The sequence below is a fragment of the Ambystoma mexicanum genome, chromosome 9, assembly GCF_040938575.1.
Source record: "Ambystoma mexicanum isolate Mex_15411 chromosome 9, UKY_AmexF1_1, whole genome shotgun sequence".
NCBI lineage: Eukaryota > Metazoa > Chordata > Amphibia > Caudata > Ambystomatidae > Ambystoma > Ambystoma mexicanum.
This window is the reverse complement of record NC_090931.1, coordinates 225,671,476-225,686,283: the sequence shown is the minus strand read 5'-3', so window position 1 is coordinate 225,686,283 and position 14,808 is coordinate 225,671,476. Positions and strand designations below refer to the sequence as shown.

Here is a 14,808-nt window from a genome sequence, read left to right as displayed (position 1 = left end):
TCTCCGGAAGGAATATCAAGATTCAGGCATAGTTACATGAGGTAATAGGAACTTTATCTCCCTATTCGCGGATGACATGCTTTTTTACCTGTAACATCCCGAGACCAACTTACAATACGTCCTAGATGTGTTTGACCGCTACGCAGACCTATCTGGTATCATGATTAGTGCACAGAAATTGTGCATGTTCCCCTTAGCAGGGTATAGAGGGAAACCCCTGAACGCATTGCTAGTGCTACCGATTAAGTGAGAAGTCAACACATTTAGATACATGGGAGTAGATATTTTCCACAACCCCTAGACAGAACACATACAGAATACGCAAAAAGTGGTGGATAAAATGGAGAAATCCATGACTTTCTGGGCCAGACTACTGCTCTCACTGATGGGTAGGGCCGTTTTGTTAAAGATGGTGGTGCTCCTTAGGCTCCTTCACTTGTTCACTTACCTCCCGTACAACATACCTAAAGGCTTTTTTAAGAAAGCTTTTTTTGGCACAATTCGAGATGCTGGCACAATTCCAGATGCAGAATGGCACTGATGAAATTGCAGAGCCCATAAGACCAAGTGGGTATAAAGGTACCCACTTTTGAAGCAGATTTCGTAGCAAGCCAACTTCAATTCATCACAAACTGGCTGTCAGATGAACAATCCCAGGACACCTTGTTGCTACAGCCAGCATGCGCCCCATTCTATTTGAAGAGGTGATATGGTTGGAAGCACTACGCGACCTGAAACCTCTGCTGTTGCTTACGCTGGGCAGAATGACATGGCACAGGGCTTGTCATTTTCTAGAGACGGAATCACCCTACTCCCCTCCGATCCCCTTGGTGGAGGACCCACAGCTCAGACTAAATGTGAGGAAGTATTGGGAACCCATGGGGGTGGTGACGGTGGGAGACTTATTACGAGAGGGGAAGCCAATAGACTTCAGTACACCCAACTCAGAAACAGGCTTACATGAAGGTCAACACATAATGCATGCTGCACTCTTCTGTAAGCTAAATCACACATGTCTGTAAAGAAATGGGGAACAGCAGGAGTATGGAAGGAGAGAAACAATCTATGATATCTCAGAAGGAGGGCACGCAAAATCGAGAATATATAAGTTATTAATGTGAAGGGCGGGGGACATGCTTTCGCAGACCAGGTGTAGCTTGGAAGAAGATCTGCAGGAACAGCTGACAGACAAAGGCTTGGGTAGAGCGATAGCGTACCATAAAGTGTCCAGAAAAGCAAGGCTTAAGCTGATCTAGTTGTACGTAACTCATAGAGCACATATAACCCTCAAGAAAATTGACAAATTTAGTAAGGCGACTGAGCAAACCTGCCCAAAATGGGGACTGGTTAATGCAGACCTTGTACACATGTTCTGGGCTTCCACAAAGATCTGACCGTACTGGAAAGATGTAGCTCAGGTTTTAGCCAAGGCAGGCATAATGTTGGACACCAAATCTCCCAAAGCCTGTTTGCTAGACATTTGTGCAAGGCCAAAGAAGGCAAGACATGTCAATAAGCTGAAAGACTTAGAATACATCTTGGTGAAACGTAGGATAGCGATGGGTTGGAAAACGCACATGGGTCCAGAAGTAAAATTGTGATGTAGTGATCTTCAAAAATGAATGTGGACAGAAACCTCAGTGTGGCAAGAGGCAGCCCGTTGAGGCCAAGGAGAACAAAATATAGACCTGGACTCATGGAGGCATATGTTGCAGGAATTTATGGCCTCAGCACACAATGACACCCAAAGGATAATAAATGCTGCGTCATAATTGACGGATTAGCAGTATATATATTCTTGGCACATTCAGATGTAATGTGATGTAGATGACGAATGTGGAATAGGCTGGTAAACTTAAAGATCCACTCAGAATGGGGGGGAGCAGGGATTCTGGATTTTAGAAATATCACTCCCCGAAACCTTGACAATAACCATCTCTCTTCCCTTATCCTCCTCGATCTCTCTTCTGCTTATGCTACTGTCAACCATGCCATCCTGCTCAACCAGCCTGGCTGACTTCCTTTCTCTCTGACTGACCCTCCCAGGTCCAACTTGGGTCATTCTTCCCTTCTATCTCTCTCTCTCTACCGTTGGTGGTCTCCAGGGGTCTAATCTTTCTCCTTGTCTGTTTAACAGCTGGCACCTCTCGCCCACTGCATAGCTGCTCTCTTCTCCAACTTCTAGTGCTATGCGGATTATACTCAGCTCGGTTTCAGGCTCCCCTCAGCCGTCTCTTCTCCCTCTCTCATCCCGGACATTCTGGCCGCAGTCCAGGAGTGATATGCCACCAATGATCTCTGCCTTAATGCCAGTAAGACGGAGATCCTTCTCATCGGATCACCAGTTCCCTCCTTTCCTCTCACTCTCTGTCTGCCCACCCTGGGCCCTCTTCCTGCTCAGAACCTCAGGATCATCTTCAACTCCACACTCTCCTTCTCTTCTCACATCTCTGACGTCTATAAGAAGTCAAACTACCAGGTGCACCTCCTCAGAGGTATTCTTCCTTTGCTCACTTCCCCCAGAAGCTCACTGTCTGAAGAGCTCTGGTCCTCTCTAGGCTGGACATATGAAACAGCCTCTTTCTAAATCTGCCTGCTTCTACTCTACGTCCTCTACAACTCATCTAGAAAAGGACTATGAGACTTGTCCTTGGCCTCAAGCCCAGGGATCGTATCTCCCCAGCACTGAAATCTCTTAATTGGCTCCCAGTGGTGGCAAGGATCAAGTTCAAGACCCCCTGCATTGTAAACGAGGCTTTCTGGGGGCAGGGACTGCAATACCTCCAACTCACTCTACCGAGATATCTTCCTACTCGGGCCCTCAGCTCCTCCACCTCTTACTCCCTTAGAGTCAGTTGCTTTTCCAAGCAACGAGTTGGGGGCAGACCTCTTTCTTCGACTGTCACCTCCCTCTGCAACAGCCTCCCTGCCTTTCTGAAACTTGAGCAGAACCATCTCCGGTTCTGGAAGCACCTCAAGACCTTCTTCTTTGCTTCTGCCTTCTCTCTTTTTCTCCCCTGCTGGTCTCCTGTCTGATCCACCGGCTGGGCACCTGGCTACCCTCTGACTTTGGGCCCAGGTCCCTGCCTGTCCTGCTGCAAATCTGCACTGCTTCTTGGCACACCCTGCACTTGTGGTCTGCATCTGCAACCCTACGCTGTCTTCACATCGGAGCACCTGCAATGCCACCCGTTGGCTGAAATACTTGTTTCCATTTTCCTTGTCCTGCACTTTTCCATCCTCCCAACCCTTCCCCAGCCCGGAACTTCTCCCCTCCCTGTTCCCTTGCACTTGCGCAATCTGAATGTCACTAGGTCTAGTAAGATCATTGTTTTTTGTCCTCCCTCTGTGTTCACTCCCCTCTATTGCCTTGTCGCGCCTTGAAACATTTGTGTACAGGCACGTTATAAATGCCCTATCGTATCATATCATATAATTTGTGTTGAGACAGGCTTAGATGTGGTTTGCAACTGTAGATTATAATAATGCACCTGCATGGTTAGGTTTAACTTATGGCCTGCTATGCGCTCAAAGGGAAAAACAGATAAATTAAATGTTACAAATGTTATAATCTTGGCCCATCATATTAAAATGTATTCATATCCATTTATTGTAAATCCATCTCAATTTGTCTCGGACTATCTTTGGTTTAATGACTTGACACGTCTGTCTTCTGGAGAACATGGCTTTACAAAGGTATTAAATATGTTTACCAATTACTAACCTAGGGAATTCCACTTACCTTTAATGAATCTAGAGAGAAATGTTCTATGCCCTTATCATAATGGCATTAATATGCTATTATTATAAATGTTTTTATGTATGATATTGAATCCTTAATGTCTAGTATATCTTCTCGGGAAGACAGACTACAACATATGCATTATCTTGATTTTACTGCCTCAATGTTTTATAAAAAACCTTTCTGCTGAACAAGCCATTGATCCACAGTAGGTGTCACAGACAGCGTGGCAACAAGCCTGTGATTTAAGTAATGAAGAGAAATATTTGCCTCTTGTTTGGTAGAACATTTCTTGGGTTACCATATCAGCCAGTTTGACTCAAACTGTCTGCTTTTGTAACATAGAGTCTTTATTACTCCCACCAACCTCTTTAAATGTAAGATTGGACACAATGACAGATGTTGGAGTTGTTTGAAATATTGGGAACATGTTTGAGATACTCTGAAGTGTATTTGTAAGGTACAATATGATTTTAATTGCAAATTTCTTTTATTAGGGAATACACTTCTTCAAGATACATTCAAGATTAATGCTTGTCATTTGTGTGATTTTTTTTTTTTATTTTAGTTGCTATCCAAACTATTACTGCCAGTTGGAAAAATCTTGCTCGAATTAATTACAAAATTTGGTGGAAATCCTCCCCATGTCTAGTTCGCATACATGAATTGAAGTGGAACATGTTTCTTGGTTAACTATCCACTGTTGTCCCAACTTTATAATACTAACTTCTTCTTATTATATTATCCTGTATCTTCGCTTCCTCTTTTTTGTTTGTGCCTGTTTTGTTCATCTCTTGTTTTTCGTCTAAAATTTGATATTCCTATTATTTTGTACACACATGCTTTGTTTCATATAGTATCCTTCTGATATTCTGCTTCAATCTCAATTGACTTGATACATGACTGCTAATGAAAACTTCTGTTATACTGCTATGTATTACTATTCTAAAATACAATTGATCTATAGTGATTCAAATCATTTATAGATGAATAGGTGGTTATAAAGCTATCACTTAAGTCTTCTTCAATGTAGATGTATACTGTATGGAAGGAAGGTGACCACAAAGACTTGACGTTCTCTTTTAGTGTAATTTCACTTTAAATCAGATGACATACATATATTACTTACATCAGCAGTATAATCATATGATTTCTTTTAATATATACATATATTACTTACATCAGCAGTATAATCATATGATTTCTTTTAATATATTTTTGATCCATTTTTTAGGTCTGAAGTTTGTTGACCTGCATGACGGAAGTGACTGGCACAGAAACTACCTGGCTCTTGATATGGACAGGAACCTAAGAATTCAGTGGAAAAAGCATGGACATCCCTTTATTACTATGACTTTCTTCCCCATTCCCAATGATGCGTGCATAACTAATCAGATCAATGAGCTTGTGGGCAATTCTTACACAGCAATTGTCATAACACTCGACCATCACTTTAGGTCCCTCCCCCTTGAGTTCTTCCTCAGACGAGCCATAAATATCCGCAAAGCAGTGGAACGCTTACTGCGGCGGAGTCCTGAGTCCAAGGTTGTGATAAAGATGGGAAACACCAGAGAGCTACACCCTGAGGGGCATGTCAGTGACTTCCATGGCTACGTGCATTACCTTGCCATGCACCGTATCTTCAAGGGCCTCAATGTTGGAATAGTTGATGCCTGGGACATGACCATTGCTGCTGCTTCACAAAATGGTCATCCATCAGATGACGTAGTACATAATGAGATTAACATGTTCTTAGCATATATGTGTTAATCGTTAGTCACAGGATGAAGATAATCTATCCTGGTAATTTCTTTTTTTTTTAATTCAATTTTTATTGGTTTTCAAAGGCAACAAACAAGCTTATGCATATAGATTACACTGGGCACATGCCCATAGCAACTTCAGAACATAACAGAGTCATAAGTCTCTGGTGCTTTCATCTCCTCCCCCCACCCCTCTGTTCTCGGGACTTAGTGACCACATTTCAAGCTTCTTCTCTTTAGGCAGCACCAGCAGGGCCCATAGTCGTCGATGTGTAAACGACTCTCATACGTCCTGTGCAATGGACTCCATGCACGAGAGTAGTTTCGGGCCAGGTGGAGAATTTTGGTTACCCTCCGTCCTCTGAATTGACAAACGCCTTCATGAATTGTAGCCATTCGGTTTCTATCTGCACGCTGGAGCCCTGTATCGCGGCCGTCAGTCTGTCCATAAAGTAGATGTCCTTGGCCACTACCACCCATTATTTCTTTGTTGGGCGGGCTGTTCTTTTCCAGGTCCTGGCTCGTGCCGCTCTAGCTGCCAGCAATAGTGAATGTGTCAAATCCGGTAACTTCTCCCAGTGCTCATCCCTTTGTTGTAGGCCAAAAATCACCAGGATGGGGTCTAACACGTAGTCCCCCTCCCCCGCCTCTTTAATCCAACTGAGCACCTCTGACCAGTAGGTCTGGACTTTGTGACATGCCCACCACATATGCCAATAGTCGGCTTTTCTCCCGCATCCATGCCAACACACTGGGGCAACGTCGGGGAACATCCTAGAGAGAGTGATCGGGTCGCACTGCCACCTGTGAAGGAGCTTAATGGCGTGGGTCTTGTATTATAATAATAATTTGTCAGATCGACGTCTTGAATGCCCTAGTACAAAATTTACCCCAGAGACCATCCCCGATGGCACAGCCTAGATCCCTTTCCCATTTCCTTCTGAGGCTCCTGGTGGTTCCCTCCCAGGGGGTCAGGAGGGCTAAGTAAAGGAGGGAAATAAGACCCTTCATTTCCGTATGGGAGTCCAGAATGTTTTCCACTGGGGTGAGCCTCCTCTGCATGCATTCCTTTTTGGCTGCATTAGAATTCCCTTGAGTCTAAGGTATTGGAGTGGTGAGAGTCTGCCAATACCCAGCGCCTCCTCGAGTTCCTGGATAGATATGAAGGAATCCACCCTCACCAGTTGGCCCACCCTCCAGAGCCCTGCTTCGAACCAGGATTGATAATGTTCGTGGCCTGGAATCTCTTCCAGAACTGGTGTGGACCATATGTGACTTAGTGGGGAGGGCCATGTAGTAACTCTTTACTTATATCCCTTCCCTGCTAGTGCCTTCCACATAGTACCTAAGATCGGGTGGTCCCTAATTCTTTTCGCGTGCTTTTTTCGTCACCTACAGTAACTGGACTTAAGAAGGAGTTCTCAATGTAGACCCATTGCTTGTTGGGATCTTCTCTAAGGTGGGGGGCCAGCACCCTGAGATGGGCAGCCCTATGGTATGTAGCAAGATCCGGGAGGGAAACTCCCCCTCTTTCTTTGGGAAGGGTGAGGGTCTCGCACCCTATACGGGGTTTCTGGCCTTGCCATATAGACTTCACTATGCTCCTCCTGGCTTCCCCAAGGTATACCGCAGGAGCCTCCAATGGAAGCATCTGGAAGAGATACATCACTCTAGGGAGCAGGTTCATCTTTATCACGTTTATTCTGCCCATCCACGAGATTTGTCCCTTCCCCCAGCCTTGCTTATCCCAGAACAATTTCTCGAAGGGGGTGGTAGTTTGCCAGGCTCAAGTCCTTACTAGGTTTTACAATGTTAATCCCCAGGTATTTTATCCCATCTGCGCAGTCCTAAAGGCCCAAAGGGGCCAATTCAGCTATGCATCTATCGGCATCTGAAGCAAATGGAAAAATCATCGACTTGCCCACGTTAACCTTGAAGCCTGAAAAAAGGCCAAACAGTTCAATTATCTGTAGGGCAGCCGGGTCTGATGCCGTGGGTTCTCTCAGGTGAAGCAGGATGTCATCAGCGTAAAGGCCAAGCTTAAAAGTGCGGTCTCTCACCACTATGCCCCGCACCATAAGGGAACCTCTGATGTATTCTGCGAGTAGCTCCATAGTCATGGCGAAGAGAATGGGGTAAAGGGGACAACCCTGCCTCGTCCCTCTTTGGAGGCTGAAAATACGCGACAGGGAACCGTTAACTCTCACTCTAGCTGATGGTGCCTCATACAAGGCCTTAATGGCCTACGTGATCCCCATTCCGAAACCCAACTTCCTTAGAACCCCGTGCAGGAACCCTTAGTCGACCCGATTGAACGCTTTTTCGGCATCGATGGATACCAAGAATGGGTTCTCAGACCTTAGGAGCTGCGATCCGAATAAGGTGGAGGGTTTTACACAGGGTGTCAGCCCCTTGTCTCCTCTGTATGAACCCCACCTGGTCTGAGTGGATTAGGTTTGGCATATGGCCATCCAACCTTGTCGCAATGCTCCTCGTGAATAGCTTGGCGTCCACATTGAGGAGGGAGATTGGTCTATACGAGCGGCAATCTGCTGGGTCTTTCCCCTCCTTTGGAATCACTGTTATCAGGGCTTTGCCGAAGGATGGGCGTGCCCTCCCTGTCTGCATTATATTTGAGAAAAGGCCTGCTAAGAATCCCACCAATAAGCCCGAGAAGGCCTTGTAAAAGCCTGCGGTAAATCCATCTTCCCCTGGGGCCTTGCCCAACTTCAGCCCAGAAATTGCTTTCAGCACCTCCTCCTCTGTTATGGGGCGTCCAGTGCCGCAGACTCTAGCGTTCCAAGGGTCGAGAGGGAAACCCCCTCGAGATATACCTCCCATGCTTCCTTATCCCTTTCCCCCTCCCGAACGTATAGGGTCTCATAAAACTAGCAAATTTCTCTGCTATGCCTTCCGAGTCAGTGCTCTCCCCCTCTGCGTCGTTCCCAATTAGTTTGACCCACCTGTCCGTTCTTTGGCCTCTGAGTTTGGCTGCCAGCATGGCTCGGCCTTGTCCCCTTTTTCATAGTACCCCTGACGCAGGTGTTGGAGTCCCGCTAGTATTTTACCCATCTCTAATTCCTTGAGTTCCTGCCTCTTCTCTCTCGCCAAGCCTAGGTCGCTCTCTTTCTCTCCTTCCCCCTTCCCCTCGGATCTTTCCAGGGAGAGTATCTCTGACCTTAACCTGTGTGTTAGGAGGAACCTTATCCTCTTTTTAGAGCTCCTTCACTTATAAGCCTACCTCTCCAGGTTGCCTTCGCCGCCTCCCATACCAGTTCCTGATCCACCACTCCCGTATCATTTAGCTCAAAGAATTCTCTAATTGCGGATGACATTTCCTCTCTGAAGATGGTGTCCCTCAATAGAAAGTCATTACACCTCCATAAGGATTCCCTTGCTTTTAGACCTGAGATACATAGGGGTAACCTGTAAAAAGATAATCTATTCTTGTCCTGGTTCCATAGGCTGCTGAATGAAAGGTGTATCCCTTTGCCCTTGGGTGACGTTTCCTCCAAATGTCCACCAGCCCCTTTTCCCACATCAGGTCCCCGAGCCCCCATTTTGACTTCCCCCTACACTGCCTAGCTGGGTGGCCCTCCCACTATGGTCCAAGTCCCGGTCAGCCCACATGTTGAAGTCCCCACCCAGTAACAGGAGACCTTCCGACCTGAGCATCACCTCGCCCATGATTTCCTGGATAAATTCCTTCTGACCCACGTTGGTGCAGTATATAGCCACTAGGGTGACCCTGGAGTTGTGGAGGTTGCCAGACACAATCAAGACCCTCCCATCTCCCAATGGAAGACCTCAGTTAATTGTTGGTGTCTATGGAGCAGGATCCCGACCCCTGCTTTCTTAGAAGTGCTGGACGCCCGGAATACCTGGCCCATATGCGATCCGGGGATGGCCCTCTCTTCCCCCCTCACCAATCTAGTCTCCTGCACAAAGAGAACATCCTCCCCTGCATTCTTCATTTCTCTCCCCAGAAGGAAGCGCTTAGTTGGGGAGTTAAGCCCCTTGACGTTAAGTGAGCCTATTCTGATCGTCTCGAACCGGCCCTTTCTTTCATTGTCTGCCATTACTTCTGTACGTAGAGTTCACTGCTTTCCCGAACCAGCGGGAGGTGCCCAGTGCCCCATTGAAGCTGGTTCTGCGGGGAGTCCGAGAATCCCCTCCCTCCCCCACCCTTCCTCCCCCCCTTCCCCTATGTTTGACGCCTGCCAAAGGGCATGCCGCCAGAGACAAAGCATGATTGTGCACCACAGTTCTCAAGGTCGAAAGTCATGTCCCTGGCTGGGGTTGACCCACTGAGGTCCCCATGTCCCCCAAGGGACCATCTTAATTCCTCTATTCCCCCCAGCTTCCGATGGCAGGGTGTTAGGTTTTTTGAATTTTCTCCTGCCCTTTGTTTTCTTCTTTGTCGACCAGGGGCCCTCAGGTAGCCTCCCAGCTTCTGCCCCAGTCCGGGTACCCGCTCCATCTAGCTCCTCCTGAGGGTCTCCCCTGAGGGACTGAAGCACCTTTGTAGCCTCCTTACCACTGATCACCCTGTAATCCACCCCAGCTCGTTCAAAGGATAAGGCGAACGGGAAGGACCATCTGTATGTTATGTGCTGGCTTGTTAGCCACTGTGTGAGCGGGCGGCATCCTCTTCTGCGGGTGAGCGTGAGGGTCGATAGGTCCTGATGTATCTTGATAGTATCTCCTTCAAAGATGAAGCTCCCCAGCCTTTTTGCCTTCTCCAAGACTTCCATTTTCTCCCTGTAACAGAGAAACCTCACCACGATGGACCTTGGGCCCCCTCCCATGCCTCCTCCACCTCGATGTGCTCTTTCCAGCTGGACCTCCTTGCCCCCTTCGAGTGTGAAAAGTTGGTTGATCAGGCCCTGGACTTTTCTCCCCACATCCTCAGCCGTCTCCCCTCTCTCCTGCACCACCCCCATGATGCGCAGGCTGTTTCGACGTTCTCTGTTCTCTAAGTCGTCAATCTTGAGAAGCATGTCCTCCTCTCTTATCTCTAAGTCAGTTATCCTAGCCTCATACCTCATATCTAGGAGGTCTACCTGGAGGTGGTTGTTTTCCATCCCCTCCATTTTATCCTCCAGGGTGTCAACTCCACCCTTGAGGACCACGATGTAGGCCTGTATGTCTGTGCGGATTGCCTTTATCTCCTGGAGGTTATCCTTGAGGTGATCCTTGGTGAGCGTGGCCGGGGGTGGGTTGCCCACGACAGGCATGACGGTTCCGGGGGCCTCGGTCTGAGCCAGGGGTCTGTCAATTAAACCGCTGCAATGAACTGATCGCTCTGGGGGGTGAAGTCTGCTCCAGGATCTGGGTGAGGTAGGCCGCCTTGGGGGCGGTGCCTCTATACAGGTTTTCCTTGTAATGACCAGGAGGGTTCAGATCGGGGCACCTGCCCTCTTTATTTTGTTAAGGTAACACGTTTCCCTTTGCTTTGGTGAATTAAGTCCCCGTGGAAGTACGGGAGTTCTGGGTCCAGGGCGGGGCCCACGAGGGTGGGGGACCCCGGGATGTGTGGCCAGTCCCTGGGTTTGTGAGCCAGGATGAGGTCGGGGGGCGGCCCCCACCACTGGGCCTCCTGTGTTCTGCTTCTCCCCCGCCGCCTCCTCTCCCTCACAACTCCACCGACACTCTGGAAGTCCTCAGTGAGTGTGTGCCATCGCTCGGGGGTAAGGCGCAGTGTAGCGCTGGGGAGGTCAGGTTGAGGGCGGGTGGGCTCCTGCCACCACTACTCAATGGATCTGCTTTCCCCCCTCCAGCTCCTCACCTTGTCCTGGCAGTTTTCTTCTGGTCGGGTCCCTCTGTTCGGCTGACGTGGGCTGGAGCGAATCCTCTCACACGCACCGCTGGATCCTCCATTTTCCAGACGCCTGAGCGCTCCCACGCGGGGGGTGAAGCAAGGATCCACCGATGGGGCTCAGACAAGGCATAGTTAGCCTGGCTTGGGGCGGGCACCTCCTCTCCCCTGCTCATGAGAGCTGGTCCTCGCTGTGGGACCGGGATGGCCTCTCCCTCTCTTCACTCGGCGTGGGCCCCTGGATTCAGGCCGTTGGCACCTGGTGGCACCTCACACTTCATGCCGAGGGTGTTGGGGTCCCCCCTCAGAGTTCAGCTTCCACGCTGTTTCGGTGGGTGTGGGGGGCGGCTCCTACAGTCCTCCGGAGGGCCCGCGGGGCGAAGGCGCGAAAATTGTCTCCACGGCCCTGGGCACGGGTTGAGTTATTCAGGCTGCGTCTCTGCCACCAGTCGTCCCCCAGCGACTCTCTCCGGGGGGGGCTGGTTTCACGGCCCACTGCACTAGTGGGGCTGTCCACGCAGACCCAGATCTTTTTCGGGGGCACGAGAAAATCCCAGCCGGGGATCTTAAAAGCACGCTAGGCCCTGCGGTGCAGACGGAACTCAAGCTGGTAATTTCTTTTGTGGTCATCTTCCATCTCAGTACTTCAGGCACAGTCTTCAATTGATGGTCTTCCTCTCCTCCAATTGTGACATTCTCGTCTAAGGCACTGTTGTGAGGCAAAGATATATCCGCCTTTCCATATGCATACAAGACTTGGTAGATTTCCAAGTAACCTATGCACACACCTTAACACACTGTTTGTTTCACTAGATTTTTATGCCAAGACATCACTCCGGGAGAACAGCTTCACAGTATGACTGATATGACATGAGGGAACTGAATGTAAAGTAGCAAATAGTTTGTTGACAAAGCTTAACCAGCTGTATCAGTGCTGGTTGTTTCAATCTCAGCAGTCTTCATCTAAAGGTGTAGCTAATGTCTATTTCTTAAATTGTTTTGCATCTTGCCAAGCCATCTTCCAAAAGGAAATATTTGTTACAGACATCTAACAATAGCTTGGACCTGGTTTTGAAAACTATTCAAGAAGCCAATGTCCCTTTTGTTCTTTTAACAACATACAAGCTTATTACAGAAGGGTGCAGAGGAGTCGGTATCCAGCCAAGATGTCTTTTTGCAGATATTTTCCAGTTTCGATTATTCCATGTAATAAAGGTAACAACGCATGTGCTAATAAGCATGGATTCAGAGAAGGTCAGAGTTGAACAAATTTTGTGTGCTGCGACCAGCTTATACCACACACAATCCCAGAATTTGCAATGGGGGGATTTTAAATTCTCTGTGACATTGTGCAGCTTCTACGTATACAAGCTGAGGCTATAATGCACATGGCGTTGAAATTAAAAGCAATTGCCACATGTGTGCAGCCACACATGGGAGGAGCTGAAGAGATCATCTGGAAGAAATAGAAAAGGTTAGGGCCTCATCGCGTGTTTGGCAGTAATTGGTAGTAAATCTGCAGAATTACTGCCAAACACATTTATTGTTACTGCCACTTGTCCCGTGGCAATACCACAGGATCACGAGTGGTAGCAAGGCGGTGTAAATTGCCATTTTTGGTATCCATTGGAGTCCACTGGGATTTTAAATGGATTTCCAGTGAACCTTATTACCATGTGGTAAATCCACTACGTTTTCAGGGTGAAGCGTGGGATTTGTCTGCAGCAAAATGATGGAGGCACTTCATGTAATTTACAGCCAAACAGTATAGAGTTGCAGTAATGCAGCGGAAAAGTGGCAGTAACATAATTACCTCCAGTTTACCACAGTTTCTACCATACTTTTAAAGAGGCCCTTAGACTAATACATTTAGTCTGATTTAGAAAAAAAGGTAGTAATTCTTACTCGTGACTTGATTGATTTACAAATAGATAAATGGGAGTAACTCTGACTTCGTTGTGATTTAATCCTGTAGAGAAAAGTGTATGTCAGGTTTAAGTAAATTGTAATAACGTCTTTGTGAATCAAATAGTCTCACCCCAGGAGATATATACTCAGATATTCTACTGATAACAGTTTTTTCAAAAGTCGTCAATGGGTTACAGTTTGTAATCATTGAGACTTCTAGCAACTAAAAGCTGCCTTATCATTTCTCTGCGCAATTATTTTGTGTTCTGGCTAAAGTTTGAGTTATCAATGCCCGTCAACTCCTACATCTCTGCTTAAGAAATCTTAGACTTTCCTAGGCAAAATGAAAACAGAACACAGCACAGTTTTTTTCTTGCAAATGTAATGTTTCAAATTTTTAAAGTTTTTTGGAACCTCTATTTCTTGTTTATGTTTGAAAAACTACCTTGCATATATCATGCATTAAGAGCAGTTGCTCACTGTAAAACGATTATCACTTGCACAGGATGTAACACTAGCTAATGATAACATTAAAAAAAAATTGCAGCTGTGCCAAATAGATTTTTAATTAAGGTACATTAAAGGAAGTTGGCCTTTTTATTTCTTGGATTCTAAGGAAATAAGTGCAAGTCAGAACATTGCATATGTATTTTAGAAGTGTGTTTTAGGTTTTTGCAAACCTCCATATATTGACACTTACTGTGTTTTTATTTTCATTTATAAATGTACAGAACTTTCAAAGTATTGTAATCTCACTAGACCTGCACAGCGAGTTCCTTAGTTTGAATACTTGACCTAAGAGAAATGCACCATCTCTATTGTGATGAGTGACAACGTATTTACCAGTGCTTTCTGTAAAATGCGAATGCCACCTTCAGCACACTTCCTATTTAGTCCAATGCTGCCATCCAAAAGTCAGCCATGCACAGAGAATCATTGATTTGCAATGTACTGCAAGCAAAGTTAATTTGGAGTATATCTTAAATAATAAACGGTTCACACATCCCCATACTCACCAGCAACATTGATTAGCATGCACATGGCTCTCATGCTTAATGAAATCTCCCTGCCAACGCGAGTGGTATATTACATTTTGCAAGCCCTGAATTTGTGCGAAAGCTCCCAAGAATAGCTTTTGATGGCTGTAGACTAATAATCAGTTACACTACTTTCAACATTAGTCAGTTACCACATTAAAAAAAAACAACAATAATGGGCCACATTACAAGTCCGGCAGTAATCCTGCCGCCGCTGGACTTGCAATATTTACCAGCATCTGGCTTGCTGGCAACACTGGGGAATTACAACCCCAGCGTTTCGGGAAGTCAGGCGTCGGTAATTATAAATCCCCATTCCCATTTGAGTCCCATAGGACCACGGAAACACCAGCACTGTGAAACTATGCGGGCGGATGCCATTTTGCCCGCCAGGTCTGACCCTGGTGGGCGGGACAGCAGACACCCACAGTCAGAATGTGCCGGTCCGCAAACACTGGTGCCGCTAGTCTTACCTGCACCAGTGTTTCCAGACTGGCACAGTTGTAATGAGGCCCAATGTAACAGTGATACCATAGTATG

At 47.0% G+C, this 14,808-nt stretch overlaps 1 protein-coding gene across 1 annotated transcript in view; it reads left to right on the top strand.

The window, feature by feature from the left end:
- Positions 1-11,764, top strand: part of LOC138487893 (NXPE family member 1-like) — a 367,830-nt gene extending 356,066 nt beyond the window's left edge. Inside the window, exon 6 of the mRNA XM_069614516.1 lies at positions 4,977-11,764. Coding sequence (XP_069470617.1) covers positions 4,977-5,512 — 536 coding nt within the window. The 3' untranslated portion in view covers positions 5,513-11,764. The remainder of the gene's footprint in view (positions 1-4,976) is intronic.
- The last annotated feature ends 3,044 nt before the right edge of the window (positions 11,765-14,808 follow it).